At 29.6% G+C, this 16,304-nt stretch overlaps 1 protein-coding gene across 3 annotated transcripts; it reads right to left on the reverse strand.

The window, feature by feature from the left end:
* Positions 1 to 1,368: 1,368 nt before the first annotated feature.
* LOC134684769 (nicolin-1-like) lies at positions 1,369 to 16,137 on the reverse strand. 3 transcript variants are annotated; one of them, XM_063544079.1, is made up of 9 exons: positions 15,929 to 16,137; positions 14,259 to 14,294; positions 10,098 to 10,188; positions 9,027 to 9,127; positions 7,572 to 7,682; positions 6,698 to 6,763; positions 6,256 to 6,318; positions 2,696 to 2,800; positions 1,369 to 1,595 (listed from the first exon to the last, which is right to left on the reverse strand). In XM_063544079.1, exons 1-9 carry the CDS (start codon positions 16,055 to 16,057, stop codon positions 1,554 to 1,556), a joined length of 744 nt encoding a protein of 247 aa, XP_063400149.1. In that variant the 5' UTR covers positions 16,058 to 16,137; the 3' UTR covers positions 1,369 to 1,553. The 3 variants fall into 3 exon arrangements, with proteins under 3 accessions (XP_063400149.1, XP_063400157.1, XP_063400163.1); XM_063544087.1 differs by lacking the exon at positions 14,259 to 14,294; XM_063544093.1 differs by lacking the exon at positions 6,256 to 6,318.
* Positions 16,138 to 16,304: the final 167 nt, after the last annotated feature.

Genomic DNA, 16,304 nt, shown 5'->3' on the forward strand with positions numbered 1-16,304 from the left:
ACATGTACATTTTTTTCCTGAAATAATAAAATGTTTAAATGTAAATACAAATGGTGCATAAGTATGGTAAACTTGACATGACAATCTAAATTAACATGAAAGCTTTAAGTAATATGGTCTTTAATGAGTAACATACACAGTGTCATTGTTATAATGGACAAAGTCTCATAACTCCAGCAAGTTTAAGATAAGTGATCATTTTACAAATGAAAGTACATTGTCAAGAAAAATTATAAACTTCGATTATTTAAGCATTTTTCACAAGAGAAGTAATTGCTTTTGGTGTGTCAAATACACGTATTTTGATTTTTGATTTTAAGTTGAATACACCGTTCTTTATCAGTTGTCTTCGACAAGTTATGACAAGAGTTATGTATGATAAAAAAGAGAAAAATATTAATCAAATGAAATTAATTGGACAAATTTGACCTGAGAAGTTTAATTAAAATGGAGTTAACATTTTTTTTAATTACCATTGTTAGTTCTGATTACATGTATATTGATACAGTAATCAAGTGGACTTTGATCACAGTGTTTCACCATGTGGTACTAATTAGATAATTACTACGATTGATGTTTCTCTCATCAAATGAAATCAAAAGATATTATAGATAATCTTTCATTCATATTTTACACAGGCACTATTCTCAAAAAAAAAAATTCTATATATTCTGAGACGAGTGCCTGTGATATTTTAGACTTATGTGTTTACTGGTGACTTTAACTTTTGGAAAATATGACTACAGCAAATATGTTTGAATTATTGCTTATTTATATTGCAAATACATCATTTACATCATTAGAAAAATGAACCCATTTTGGGCTTATAATAAAATTGAGAATGGAAATGGGGAATGTGCCAAAGAGACAACAACCCGACCATAAAGCAGAAAACAGCAGAAGGTCACAACAGGTCTTCAATGCAACTAGAAATTCCTGCACCCGGAGGTGTCCTTCCTTATTTATTTTTTTTTGGTGGAGGAAGCGGTAGAGCCAAGAGGATATGACAACCTACGATAAGAAAACTGACAATCCTAGTCAATGAAGATTGGAGTCTAGTGCACCCACACAAGCAGGGTTCGAACTCACAACATCAGTGTGGACTGGCTAGTAATTTCAGTAGTAACCACTTATACCCCTCAGCTAACGAGGCCCCTCTCATGCCAAGTGAAAATTTTAAATCGTAAATTACATCAATATTATTGTTTATTAAATAAATAATAGTTTAGTTAAAAATTTCCATTAAAAAACAACAAATCATTCCATGACTTTATTCCTGTGATGTCTTGTCTATTAAAATTGACCTTTTTGGTTTAATTATAAGGAGATAATGTGGAAGAGAAAAGATGAACAATGAAGGCAAAAAAATAAAACACTGAAATTTATTATGAGTTGTACAAATTTTTGTACAATGTTTGCAAAACATGTATGAAAATGAATAGGATACATGCAAAAGTTTTTTTTGTGTTTTCTGTCTCCTTGTTATTGACTTTGAATATACTTGAAGGTCACTGGTACTGTACACATCATACACATCATGCACATCACACACATCATGTATAGGACAATAAATTAATCTCATAACATCCATCAACCTGAAAAAAGAAACATAAATTAAGTTTAATATTTTAAAGGATAATATATCTCATTTCAGAGAGACTAATACCAATTTTGACTCAAAATTTAATATTCTTTATAATATGTACCTATCGACTGGGTGTTAGTGTAATAGCAAATTTGTTGTCACTGGGATACCAACTATTGCTCGAGGTAAACTGGTAAAGTCTAGAGCAATAGTTAGTATGCAAAGGGACAACAAACTTGCTATTACCCTCACAACAAGTCATAAGTTGTTTTATTATACTGTATAACACAGTCATTATAAGTGTTTTTATATACCAAATTAACTTATTTTTTAAAAGTGTACATATATCATCTGAAAGAAAAGAAAAATGACATATAACTTGACATGCACAAGATAAACTATATGTTTTTTTTTATAGTTCATGTTGTATTTGTAATTATTTCATTAATTGCAATCAAGATTAAAATACTTGTCTTAAACTTTCCGTGCATATAATAAATTCTAGCTAAAGTACACCAAACGCAAATACATTTTATAATACGACGACCAACACATATTATAAATAAGGTACTAAAATTTAGATCTATAAAAAATGTGCGTAAAGATTTTCTTATTGTTTTATAATTGCTTCTTGAAATTACAATAGACACAAACAGATTATACCATTTAAGACAATAGATTTTGACAATGCCAAGCACACAAATTCAAGTAGAATAGTCAATGACATCATTTTTGTACAATGAAAAATAATGAAAAATTCAGGAAAGATGATTATAAAACTATTTTAAAACCAGGGTAATAGTCTTTGAAACTGTGGAATGAAATAGGACAACTCTTTCATTATTTTTTTAAATAGAAAAAAACTTACTGAGGTATAATAATAATAAGAAATACTGTTGAGGAATAACCTTTAACACACAAAAGTTTATGCAAAACTAACAGACAAAGCGTTACCAAATTTATGTATTTAGCAAAACTAACAAACAAAGGGTTACAACTATTATATTTAGCAAGAAGATGGTGTAATATAATATTTTGTAATCCAGCCTCATTGGTATAGCTGCATAAAATATCCCCCCTCCAAATGAGCAGACAATACATTAATGATACCTCATATCTTCCTAGGGCTCTTTCTGTCTGCTTGGCACCTACTTCTTCTGCCAATGCCCAAAGATGCTGTAGACTTGATGATATTGCTTCCAAGTTAGGGACACTCTGTAATCAGAAAACAATGTGTGAGAAGAAAAGTACCATTAAAACAAATCAATTTTTATAAATAGTTACCGTTATAAATATTTTGTTTAGGTATACATGCAGCCTGTCAGCAGGTGAAATATTTTATTTGTTATTTCTAAAAGTAAATTGATTCCACAAATTTATCCTTAAAATTTTGAAATTCAAAGAGATAAAGAGGACAATATTTACTGGATCTGAAACTGTTCTATATGATGTTGTCATAGTAATGATTCAGTAATTAGATTAAAATCACTTCAAATAAGTTTTTAACTTTTTAAATACATGCAAAGTGGACCATGAATTTAGTTGCATTCTTCTTATTTAAAGATGTTAGGGTCTGTTTATATGGATATTGGTGCTGATGGTACTTTAAAAACAATTCCCATTTATTGCACAGTGGAAGACAGAAAATGTAAGAATTCTAAATTCTGAAGTTCATGCAAATAGTAACAAGAAGTATGTTTACAAATTATAAATCTGTACAGAAGGTATAGAGACAAAAAAAACCAATTTCATAATTTTGTCTCATATCTTTTGTCCATTTTTTGGTAGTCTATAGACAGTTTCAGTATGAAATCATGTTGTGAAAACATAGCAATTCAAAATTTACTTTAAGTATGTAAGAAGTGGGTGTTTTCATGCTGTGTGTGAACTGTGAAGGTGATTGAGAATTCTTGAATTTTCATTGGCACAAAAAAAATATAAATAACTTGGAATTATCTTAATCTGATTATCTTAATATTATGTGTGAATTATTCAACCTGGAAAACAATGACCTCAAAAACTCAAAAGATTTTTAACAGATTAAATGTATAACAGGCTATTATTTTTAATTATGGAATTTGCTTGATTTCTTGTTATTGAAATTTTTCATAAATTCCATGTTTATTCTGTACTGAAATGTTCTGTGCTGCGCACAACACTTTCTATTAAAAAGAAAAAAGTATATTTTCAATAGAATGTACTGTGCCGCTCACAACACTATCTAAACCAAAATACATTGTATGGAAAGTGTTATTAACCACTCAAAAGATTATAATACCAAATAAACATAGAATTTATTAAAAATTTTAAACACAAGAAATTATGCAAATTTCATAATAAAAATAATTCCAAGTTCAAATAATATCCTATTGTATACTATATTTAGGAGAAATTGCTATCTTGAACTTTTAATCAGCACAAGAACTACAGAGCTGGAACTACATGAAAGACCACAATCTTATGAAGAATTAACATCAATTTTAAAGAGTGAAATGGTTGCTTATTTTACATTATAGGTCAGATGTAAAATGTTTTTCTTCTCAGAGATTGCCATCTTAAGTGCTGATTACCATTAAAACGGCAAGTCTGCAGATTTTGTCCTTACTATGAAACAATTTCTATGGACAGCACTTTTGTAAAAGTTGAGTTCCATATCAGAAGCGACCAAAATCTTTGTTGGATTCCAACATATGAATATTCCTATTGTGTTAAAGTCTTAATTTCTAATTTGTCCTTTTGTTTCTTAGAACATATCGATAAGATAAATATGTTGTATATAATATATTATACAAAAATGGGTGCAAAATGACAACAATACATCACAAAGTTCTTTATATATATATTTCTGCCTTATACACATAGCAATGTAACTTTAAAGGTATAAAATCTAAAAGTAATTATAAAAATGTGAAGATCACCAAGCATGTGACTTAAAACGAAGTAATGGTGATTGTACTAAATGTAACAATTAATTTGGTGCACAACAAGCCTGCAAAACTGAAAATCATAAGTTATTGTACAAAACTGTAAGAAGGCATTTCAGACTTTTTGAAAAGCTTTATATACAAATAAAACAAAATAAATCAAAGACTGCAAAATGCTGCAAGCAGAGCTCATCAATTCCTACTGCCTACTCCATGAGTTGGCATATAGAATCCAGCACTCATTTAGATAAAATAAAAAATGGAATTGGAGATGCACAAAACAATTCATGATGAAGTATTTGCAGAGATGTGAAGATCACCAAGCATGTGACTTCAAACAAACTAACAGTAATTGTACTAAATGCACAATACTATTCATGATTGCGATTATCTGATATTTTTACTGACAAAGGAGACATTGTTAATACAAAAGTCAAATGAAAAAACAAACACAACAATCTTTTTATATACCTCTCTTTCATTAAAGCAATGATATAATAATGGCAAAACTACGAAACTGTACTTAAAAGTTAATAAATGCATGCGATATATACTTGAGTCTCTACTAAGAATTTAGGGGTGCTAATTGATTTGGAAACCTAGTAAATGGTCTTATACCATAGATTTATTGGAAACGTAGTAAATGGTCTTATACCATAGATTTATTTGATACATATATATCTGTATACTGGTACAAAGTAAAGAAAACTGATTGACCACAGTTTCAATATGTTATTCTACCTCTTTCAATGTTTCCAACATGTATTTCGATCAAGTTTTCATCTCCATTTGGCAGGTACCCATAAAAAAAATTAATAAATAAAACAAGATGGTGCTTGTCACAAACTTATTGTTCAGAGTTTATAAGACAATAAATATTTGAACTGAATTGAATATAACAAAACATTGGCTTTTTTGTGTAATTTTTTTTAAAGATTCAACATCTTTAATCCTTTATCCCACATCCAAATACTGGGTTGTCCCCCTAATTCATATTATTTGTGTGGAAAGTTTGACAAAAAGTCATCAATTTTGGTCCATTATTAAGTACTTTCTATGAACTTAATGCTGCTTTTGAATGGATTCTTGAAAATCCTCATTACTATAGTAATCAATTATATCTTAACACAAAAAAACTGAAAAATTAAGAAATAATAAAAAAGTAAACCGAAATTACTTGTAAATGAAAAACCACATTCAAAATATAAGATATGAAAGCTAAAAAGCTTGGAATATGCAGGAAAAGGGATCATACTAGTCCAATAAAAAGATTAATCATGATGCAAGGTGAAACAAATTCTCATATTCACATAGTGAGATTCCAGTTGCAACTTCAAGGTGTCAAATGTTAGGCAAATTAACCTTAAGATATAACAAGTGGTCTGTGAATGTTATTAATTGTATCCATGTTGTCAGCATCTTTATCATAACATTAATTACTTGTAAACTGAAATGGCTTTTCTGTTTGTATAAACAATACTTATATTACATATAAGTAAAATACTTATATTACATATAAGTAAAATACTTATATTACATATAAGTAAAATACTTATATTACATATAAGTAAAATATATATAACAAATGTATATTAAAAAAAAATCTAAAACAATTTTGGCGTACAGTATAATTACTAAAATGAACACTTCTATAAGGAATACAGGGAAGCAATCAAAATAATAATTAAGCCTTGTTTTGATTGGTCAATTAGTGCAGCCTCTACCTTTACATACTATACATCTTACCGCCAAACAAGGAGAACGCTCAGATCGTAATTTGTCACAAAAAGAGTCATTATCTAGGTCATTCTGTAAATTTAAAATTATGATTTGAAAATCACTAAATTTCAAGCTGTTGATTAACCTTATATAATTGATTATAATAACACATATTGATGGCAAAAAAATGTTCTGTGTGTTGAAATTTATACTCTAGAAATTCTTTTTTTTTTAAAGAAAGACAATGATCTGTATATGTAGACAGAAGTTATCATTAAACACTACAATGCTTACTAATACTAAAATCTTAGACTTCAGTATCATAATAATTTTGGTTCCAAAGAACCAGCAGTCATACCAGACTTTGTATGAAAACACATTGAAAAAGTGTAATGCATAGACAGAGAGGAGCTCCAGATTGAAATTTGAACATGCAAAGAAACATTGAGGCATCAAACTGAAAACTTACATCAGATTTTTTTGATTTTCCTGAATCTTCTATCAGCCAGGATGGTAGTGCTGGTGTTTTATTCATCTGCAACAGAGGAAAACATATAACTCAAAGTTAACTTTTATGTGTCGGGGACTCTGGATCATAGCATGAGATATTGATTTATACTGCAACTAGTTGTGTTTATTTCCTAAATATAGTAACATAGCTATATTTTTTATAATGTCAATTTCATCATTAAACACTTTCTCCACAATCAGGGGTTCATTAAGGGATGAAAACAACTTATGTTGCAGTATAAAAACAATATAAGGTCAATGTCATTAAAATATAAAATTTCTTGTACTCAGTGCAAAATTGGGGAAGGTCTCGGTAGAACCTCATCCTCCCCAGTTTCTCAGCCTCATGCAAAAAAGTTTATATTTTTCTTTCATTGACCTTATATTGTATATGCAGCATTGTATTGATTGATTGGTGTTTAAAGTGTCACTTTCAGCTGGAGTGCCCAGATAGAACCATGACCTTCAGTAGGAAAACTGACAATTCTACCCAATTAAGATTGGATTCAAGTGTCTCCCTTTGAAGAAGCTTTATAGTTAAGTATAAATATTTATAAGGAAATAAAAATAACAATTTGATAATTTAGGTTGAGGTCATAAAATTGTTTCAAATCAAAGACAAGAAATTAATTTCCAAGTGTTAGCAATGAAGGTTTTAAAATTATTTTTTGGGGTAAATTTCAAAAGGGAGATAACTCTAATTGTAATTTGAAAAAAAATTAATATCACATTAGTTCAGTGTATAACCTTTTGATTATTCTTTACTCTAATGAAAGTCTAATAACAAGTAATGACTAATGTATCAAATAAGCTTGTGAAGTATAGAACATTACCTCTGCTGATCTGTATAACTTCAATTCTTCAATTCTAAAATCTTTCCATACAGGTGACGGCTGTTGTAATATCACACGTAATTGAATTATATTGCTCAGTTCATTCATAAACTGCAGAGAAAAATCAAAATATGATAAACCAGAGAAACAAAAATATAATAATCATTCACTTTTAAAAATAGCAAACACATATTTAAAGCATAATAATACAATGTAAAATTGAGAATGGAAATGGGGAATGTGTCAAAGAGACAACAACCTGACCAAATAAAAAAAACAACAGCAGAAGGTCACCAACAGGTCTTCAATGTAGCGAGAAATTCCCGCACCTGGAGGTGCATGAGTAACTCTTTTTGACAGCTTTTACATCCGTAAATAAATATTAAACGCATTATCGCTATTTTGTGCATTTTTCCTGTGATCTTTTTTTTGTGATAATTTTTCATATTATGCTACTCGCTTGAGATGGAAAATTATCCCATATGGTCCTCTCAACACGATTGCTTTTCTTGCTTTTGCTGTACTGGCTCAAGCGAGAAAATCAATCTCGTTGAGATGATCAACGATAATCTATAAATATATAGATTCTTACACTGATAATAGTGGATTATCCTATTCATCCAATTGAGATAGTTACCTTGGTGAAAACTTTAAAATTTACAATTTAACTATCAAGATTGGATAAATCCCAAAATACAAGAGCAAATATGTAAGATAGATATAGGAAGATGTGCAACTATTGAATGCAAAAAGTTGACCACAGGGTCTTCATGTTGATGAGTTTGTGCTAATAAATGTTTGAATTTGTCCATAAATAATAATTGCATGATCTCCAAGAACAGCTTAGTAAATTACTTCTAGTACTTTTTCCTTAATTTTTATGATTTTATTATGCTGTGTTTTTCTAGATTTTTATATTACGTGAAACGTTTTAGTGATTTTTAGTGATAATTCCACATTTTTCTGTGTTCAGACAGAAGTTATTACATATTTCTTGCCATTAAGGCAGAAGTAATTACATGTTTCTTGTCATTAACACAGAAATAATCACAAGTTTTTTTGCCATTAAATATAGATTATTACATTGATACAAGGGAATTATCAGATTTATCCAATCGAGATAGTTAAAATAAAATTTATAATTTAAACTATGGAGATTGGATAAATCTGATAATCCACTTGTTACTATGTAATAATCTGTTTCTCTACTGATTAACAGATAATTTTTCTTCTTTTCTAAACCAAAATCCCCTTTGAGTACCTTCCACGTTCCACGAAGATGTCAATTTCATTAACACTTGTTCAAACATTTTGATCAATTCAGGGAGCTGAGAAAGGTTATGACCCTTTGACTCAGCCAATCATCTTCTGAGATCACCAGCAACCACACATTGATATATACAATTGGTTCGGAAAGGGATATATTTCCATAGAATTAGAGAAAAGTATAATTACATGTTTCTTGCCAAGACAGAAGTAATCTTGGGAACCTTCTTCCATATGTGGGTTTGGCATCAGCCTAAATCTTCTGACACAAGTTTTCCATTTAGCATCACCTAAAACATAAAATAAAAAAATATATGATACCAATAAACATTCTATTGTAATATTCTTTGAAAAATAAGTCAAAAGAAATTATTTCAGTTGCCTGATTGTCAGTGAAGCTGTTGTTAATATTAAGCATTTGTTCACCAATCAATATTATATTCCTGTGAATAGTAGATGGAGCTTAGTGTAAATGATGTGTACATGCTCAAAGCTCTTTATAAAAGAAATAATTGCCATGCTATCTGAAATGAAAAGTAAATGCCATGCAATCTGAAATGAAAAGTAAACCATCAAGGTCTGCTTGGGGAAAAAGTCAAACTGTGAGATACTGCTAATGAATACCCCCTATAAGTATTATGTAAACATAGATAAGAGATATACATGTATGTTAAATTACACCATAGGGCATTCCATTACCATATTATTTTTCCATGCTCACTGTGTTGAAGCTGGAAATATCTCAGGATATACTTAGAGATTTCTGAAACTTCGTATTAAACTATTCGATACCAAATTTCAGGAATCCCTGATAAGTAAATCCTGAGATAATTGCTACAAAATTTTGTTTCATGGCCATTATGTGTATGAATATTAAAGATTCAGAAACAGGCAGTTGGTAAGCGATAAATTTTTAAAACTTATCACACAGTATAGCATGGTCCCAATTTTCAGAAGCTGTCTAGTTCTTGAGAATATGAAAAACGAGTTTCATGGGACAGATGGAAACACTGACAGACAAACTGATATGCACTCCCTTATATCAAAAGATATAATAATACTATTTTAAGTCCTTTAATTAAGACTTTTTCTATACAAAAGTTCAGATAATAAATATTTTGAGATATTCTATGGTCGTCCAGTTACAGTTTGACAGCCAGTTTTATGATAAGAATATTGTGTAAAATTTCAGAAAAATTTCTTTTTCCAGTCTAAATCTCTGGATAAAAAGTTGTTGTTTTATAGAAAAGAGACTCTTACCTCCAACCTCACCATTTTCTGCCTGAGCTTTAAACTTGGCTTTTACAGTTATGAAAGCTGTGTAACTGTTCTTAAAGTGAATTTCTCCAACCTTAAAAGAGAGTAAAACATATTGTTTCATAATCAAAATATTTGTAACTCTTGTAAGAGTCACTTTTTCTAAACATTTTTTTTAATATAAAAGAAACATTTAGATCTAGAATTACTGTGTGTCCCATAATTTCAAAAGTGTTTGGATATTTTGCAAACATTCCTTTACTTACCTACATTGTACTTACATAAAATATGAGAACAAATGATACTGACCTTTTATGTTGTTTTGTGAGTTTTTATATAATGAGATATGATGAAGAATTGAGGATATATGATATGTTATATTAACAGTGCATATATTGCATTAAAACATTAAAAATATTCTATGTAAACAAATGAGTAAAAATCTACTTTTCGTAACAATTATATTTTATTTTCAGTGGAGAGTGGGGTGCACATATTTGCCGTTTTATGATTTTTAGGTATAAAAACTTCAAAAGATGGCTGAAATGGAAGAAATATGTTGGTAAATTATATTTTAATAACAAATATGATTATTTTTTAAACTGAAACAAAATTTCTGCACTAACCAGCCTAACCGCAAAGGACCTTAAAGCGGACACAATTTTCGGCCAATTTCCTGAATGAAAAACACAATTTCAAAGAAGTATTTCTTATAGTAATTCTTTGACTGATTGCCCAAAATTTCACAGTTCTTTACAACTTTGAAATGTCTGCTTTTCATATATAAAATGAAAATGATTTGATAAACATTGTTTAAAGCTGCAGTTATTTGGTTTCAATTAGATGTGTAAAAACAGCGAATATGTGTCCCCCTTTCCGGCTTTAATGTAACTTTCAGATGATTTTTTTTCAAACAAACACGTTTTCAAGCTAAGAAATATATTGCATTTGAAGTTATCTTCATATAGAAATATCAGTATACTTCAAAAACATAATGACCTGAACATAAACTGCAGAAAACATGGAAAGATATGGCCAAATGAGCACGCCACTCTACACTTAATTAAGACACATATAATATACACAAAGCAATGAAACCTCTATATCAGTTTTGATTGATGAAATTTTTTAATGTAGACTGTCTGAAACTAATCTGAAAAGAAATTAAGATGAAAAGAAAAAATGAATATATTTACAGATTTTTTTCTCATGCATTTGTTTATATTATTGGATTGTTAGAAATCAGATTACTGCCTAGAATCTCTTAATAATATAAACAGGTAACAGCTCTGAAATGGGAGGAGCCTGTTTGGAATGTATTCTCCTAAACACACAGGAAATGAAAGGTTGGAACCGAGCACAAAACATAAAATTTACTAACCTGTTAACCCAACTCCACTAAATAACAAATTCATCATGCAATAAACACTTTGATTAGTATTGGAACATAAAACTTCAATAGCAGTTCTAAACTCTTAGATTAGATATGTTTTTCCTGGTATTAGTCAATGCATTATGAATACCCTCTACCAATAATAATAACACTTCAAACAACAAGTATAACACCTCTTTCAACATTTATAGGAGATTGCAAATTCATGCTATGTAATGTCCTTAACTGCTCACATGTCATAGAAAAAAGAAAGGTAAAAGCCTATCAGCTGACTTTTTCTTCAAAAAATGTTTTATTCTTAAGCCAATATGATTGCAGAATCGCAGAAAATATATATACAGGATTATTTAAGTATCTGTCGTAAACCGTGTATGTCAGTAAAAGCTGATTTTAAGTTGTAAATAAGGATTTCCTCAACAATACAGAATGATTTCTATAAAAGTATTTGAATAATATTGCTGTTGACAGTAACATTAGTAACAATAGTCTTGAAAAAAATTATGTTGAAAAATGAACCAAAAAGAATAAATTGATTTTTCAACAATAAATATTTTGTATATTTTGAAATTTAGGAATATAAAGCTCAATAGTCCATTTGCCAGATTTGATTCTGTTATTATACACTTTTTAAACAAATTACTTCCATTGTCAATCATAGACTGGTTCCATACCGGACAACATTGGCTTTTGCCAATGCAAAGCATGTTGAATTGAAAGTGATGTATCAGCGGTTTGACTAATCTCTAATTAAAATTAATTTCTGATGTTAAAAGAATTCAGCTGAATTACAAATTAATGTAATTAAAAGATTTGAAAACCTTGAAGAGAGCACCCTGGCAAATAGACTATTGGGTCATGCAAAAAAGTAATGAAAATCATAAGCTTGCAATGAAATCTTACTTCAAGTCCTGTTCACTCAGAGGTTATTATCAAAATTATATTAAAAATTTAAAATGCTTTAAATGAAATAACATAAGTATATTATATATAAATAAAAAGCATTCATTAAAGCTTTCAATAGACCTTGAATGCATAAAAACAGTACAAAATGTCAAAATTAAAATATATAAAAAAAAAAATCAATGTTTGTTTTCTTCTGATCATGCTGATGGAGCAAATAATGCTGATAGAGCAAATAATGCTGATGGAGCAAATATTAAATCAATGTTCCTTGAAGTCTTTCTGTTTAGCTTCATTAACTGATAAATGTTACAACTTTACTGTTTGTAATATTACAGGGTCGGATCCAGCCAGTTTAAAAGGGGGGGTGGGTGGGGGGGGGGGGGGGGGGGGGGTGGTTCCCAACCCAGAGTAAAGGAGGTGGGGGGTCCAACTATATGCTCCCATTCAAATGCATTGATCGTCCAAAAAAAGGGTGGGTTCCAACCCCCAGACCCCCCTGGATCTGCAAATGAATAATAGCCCTGAAATGCTCAACTGTCAAAAATATTTGTTTTTATTGATAATAATTTTTGCTGTTGACAGTTTCTATTACCTCTTAAATATATTTTTTTCCAGAAAATAGAGAAAAAAATGGAAAATCAATAAATCATTGTCATTAAAGGGTAATAACTCTCAACAGGAGTCATCACATATTTTTTGTCATACTGACATTTACAGCTCTTGTATTGCTGATCAGTTGTGCACAATGATATATATATATACTTTTATAATTTTAGAGACAATCAGCAAAGTTATAAAATTGTAAAAAATTGTCATTTAAAGGAAACAACCCCTTTTAGGTGTAATACCACCAAATCATGGTACGCCACATCCGGTTGCATACGAAAGTAGGTCTAAAAAAGTATTCCCTTGAATTTGACCTTTGTAGGTAATTAATTCTACATTTTATTGCAGTATAACTATTTCTGTGTCATAAACATATGTCTAGGGTATTTCAAAACACCATTATTTTTTATTTGTGATTTCTATAGAAAATTTTGTAATCTTGAGGTTACATGGTGACTAAACCTTGTACACAGATAGAATAAGGAGAGAAATTTGATTGGTTTACTTCCAATGATGGTTATTTTCTTATATGCAATGAAATGTTATGTGAAACTTTTTCTATAGAACTGGACAGGATAAAACTTTACTCATGCCAAGTATTTCTTTATTTGAAACAAAGATAAATTCTTCACAATTTTTTGAAAAGTGCAAATTTAACAAAGACTAATAGGGGAAAATCAATGGTGGTATTACACCTAATAGGAATGGTTTGGCTATATTAGCATTTTTGTTGATCTTGTGTTGTAAATAATTTTTGCAAACACTATATACTGTTATTATTTATAGTTTCAACATTATAGGAATTTTTTTTAAATTAGTCAAAAATCATCATTTCAGGTTGATCCCTCCCATATAGAGTCATCTAAAGGTTTTGGTCACATCAACATATTATTTTTATCTTCTATTGTTGATCACATATGCTGTTTACAGTATCAACACATGCTTGATAACGCATCCTCATACATTGTCCCAAGCCTCAGGTTAAATATACCAGAAGACAGTATAAAATAAAACTACAATTGTTCTGTTTAGTCAACAAAAAGACATATTTCAAACTTCCAAATCTCAAATACATGTACATATAAAACTTTGGCAAATAAAATAGCAATTGAGCCACACATATTATGTTAAATCAGCAATGGCAATCGTTGAAAGAGGTGACATAAGGCTTGGTTGCAAATTTGTGAGAAAAATTACATTAATATACAAAATAATGGTTATCTGCAAAAAAATCCACATATAACGTGAGTTGCTCAATTTACCCTTTCACATATTGAAACAGAAATTGGATTGCTACTCTGAAATACAAAACAACATATAAATCATTTAACAATTATATGTAAATATGTAGAAAGATTCTTATATTCTATTATTTTCCTTTGATTCATATATATATATACCATGTATACCATGGTTCCATGTTTAAATTTATTTCACAGCTTGCTCACAAATCAAACTATCTTAAGATCAGTGCTCGCCTGAATATATTTTACAGATAGCTTCAAAGGACACATTAAAACATGGAATCATTTAATTTGTTTCTTTAAAGAATACTTTTCTTGAATTGTATGTACTATATTATTATAGATGACATGAAGGCTTAACATTTTGAATCATAACCTAAACAATTTTCTATACACATTTGGATACTTCAGTAAGATTTGTGTGTTCTAGTTTAACAGATATAATCAGCCCAATATGGACGCAATTCTGAACAGAGCCTGATGGAAAAAAATCAATGACATCAATCCAGATTGATCAAACATACAAAAATCTAATTACCAGTATCTCAAACACTTTTCTGGAGAAAAATAAGAAGCGCATGTTGGTATTTTACTTATTCTCAAAATAATTAAAGCTGTGGTGGCACTGTGCCAGACAAAATTTCTGTCAAGTACAAAGGAAATTTTACTGAATCATTTAGTTTTATGTCAGTTCCTCCATCTTAAATTCAAATTTCTACATTCGATTGGTGACTTTGTGTTTCACCTATATTTTTTTTTATATTTCAACATTATTTTCTTTTGACCAAGTTGACAATGTCCAGCTCACCAGAGTCGGGGAAATCTAAATTTTAGAGTTATTTGTGTGAAATAAAAGGTTCAAACAGGCAAATGAATAGAATCAAGATTTTTTTGGTAAAAATTGACATACCGAAATATGCACTTCTATTTATGATTTTTTTTTTGTAATTTCTATATATATACATGTATGAGTGTCCCTATTTTCATGTTTTCATTTTTAAATTTTGTTGTTGTCTGCTTAGTAACATTCATGAAGCATATACATGTATTTGATAATGATCATATGGGCATTTTAGTGGGGTTTATGGATACATTTATGAAGTTAACGTTTCATACATAAATATGATTTCAGAGGGCAAATATTTCAACTATATTTTGAAAGTGTGTCTAGTTGTAACGTCCTATGGGGCTAACAATGAATAACATAATATAGTTGCTACCTGCAATTTATGTATGAAATAAAGTTCATGTCTGGATATACAGTTGGTCTCATTGTGGTTTAAGTGTGATGCAGGATTGGGATTTTTTTAAGCGTGACGCATGAAAACGAATAATCAAGCATGAAATTGTAAAACTCAGTCCGGCTGGACAAAGGAAATTACATGCGCTATTATGGCAATGAAAAACAGGATACAGGATTCTCACTAAAAAAAGCCAGATCCAGGATCAGAACCCCTTATAGGTGTACATTCAGACCAAATAAAGATTTCTACAAATTTTCATTTTATCCTCACACTATTTCTGATTAGAACTTACTACCTATAGCAATATTTCAAAATTTTGGCATAGGTTGAATGAATCGATTGAATAACTTTATACTACTATCATGACTATAAGGGAAGGTATAATTGCAGTCATCTGTACACAAATTCACAATGAGTTTTTTTACAATGTCAATGATCCCATACCTCTGGGTTTGTGATATTTGGAAAGTTTATATCGATAACTCGGCATCCTGAGTGAAACTCAGTCTTTCCATCACTTATTGTTAAAATAACTGGATTCTTTATATGCGAGTGGAGAGGTCTATCTGTCATTTTCCACAAACTATAACATTGTCGTTCTGCAGTGTTGTTAATGAAGCTTTTAGGGAAAATGTCCAATGACCGTAAAACCAAAATGCAACGTCCAATTTAAATTACAAGGAATAAAACTCAATCAGCATTATAGAGGATGTATTTTCAACAAGTATTGTATTTTTTTTTTTTTTTTATGTATTATATAAACTGATTCAATATCTCTGCATATACATCAAACAGGGTCAAAAATTGTACTCATATAGAA

The sequence above is a fragment of the Mytilus trossulus genome, chromosome 1, assembly GCF_036588685.1.
Source record: "Mytilus trossulus isolate FHL-02 chromosome 1, PNRI_Mtr1.1.1.hap1, whole genome shotgun sequence".
Taxonomy (NCBI): domain Eukaryota; kingdom Metazoa; phylum Mollusca; class Bivalvia; order Mytilida; family Mytilidae; genus Mytilus; species Mytilus trossulus.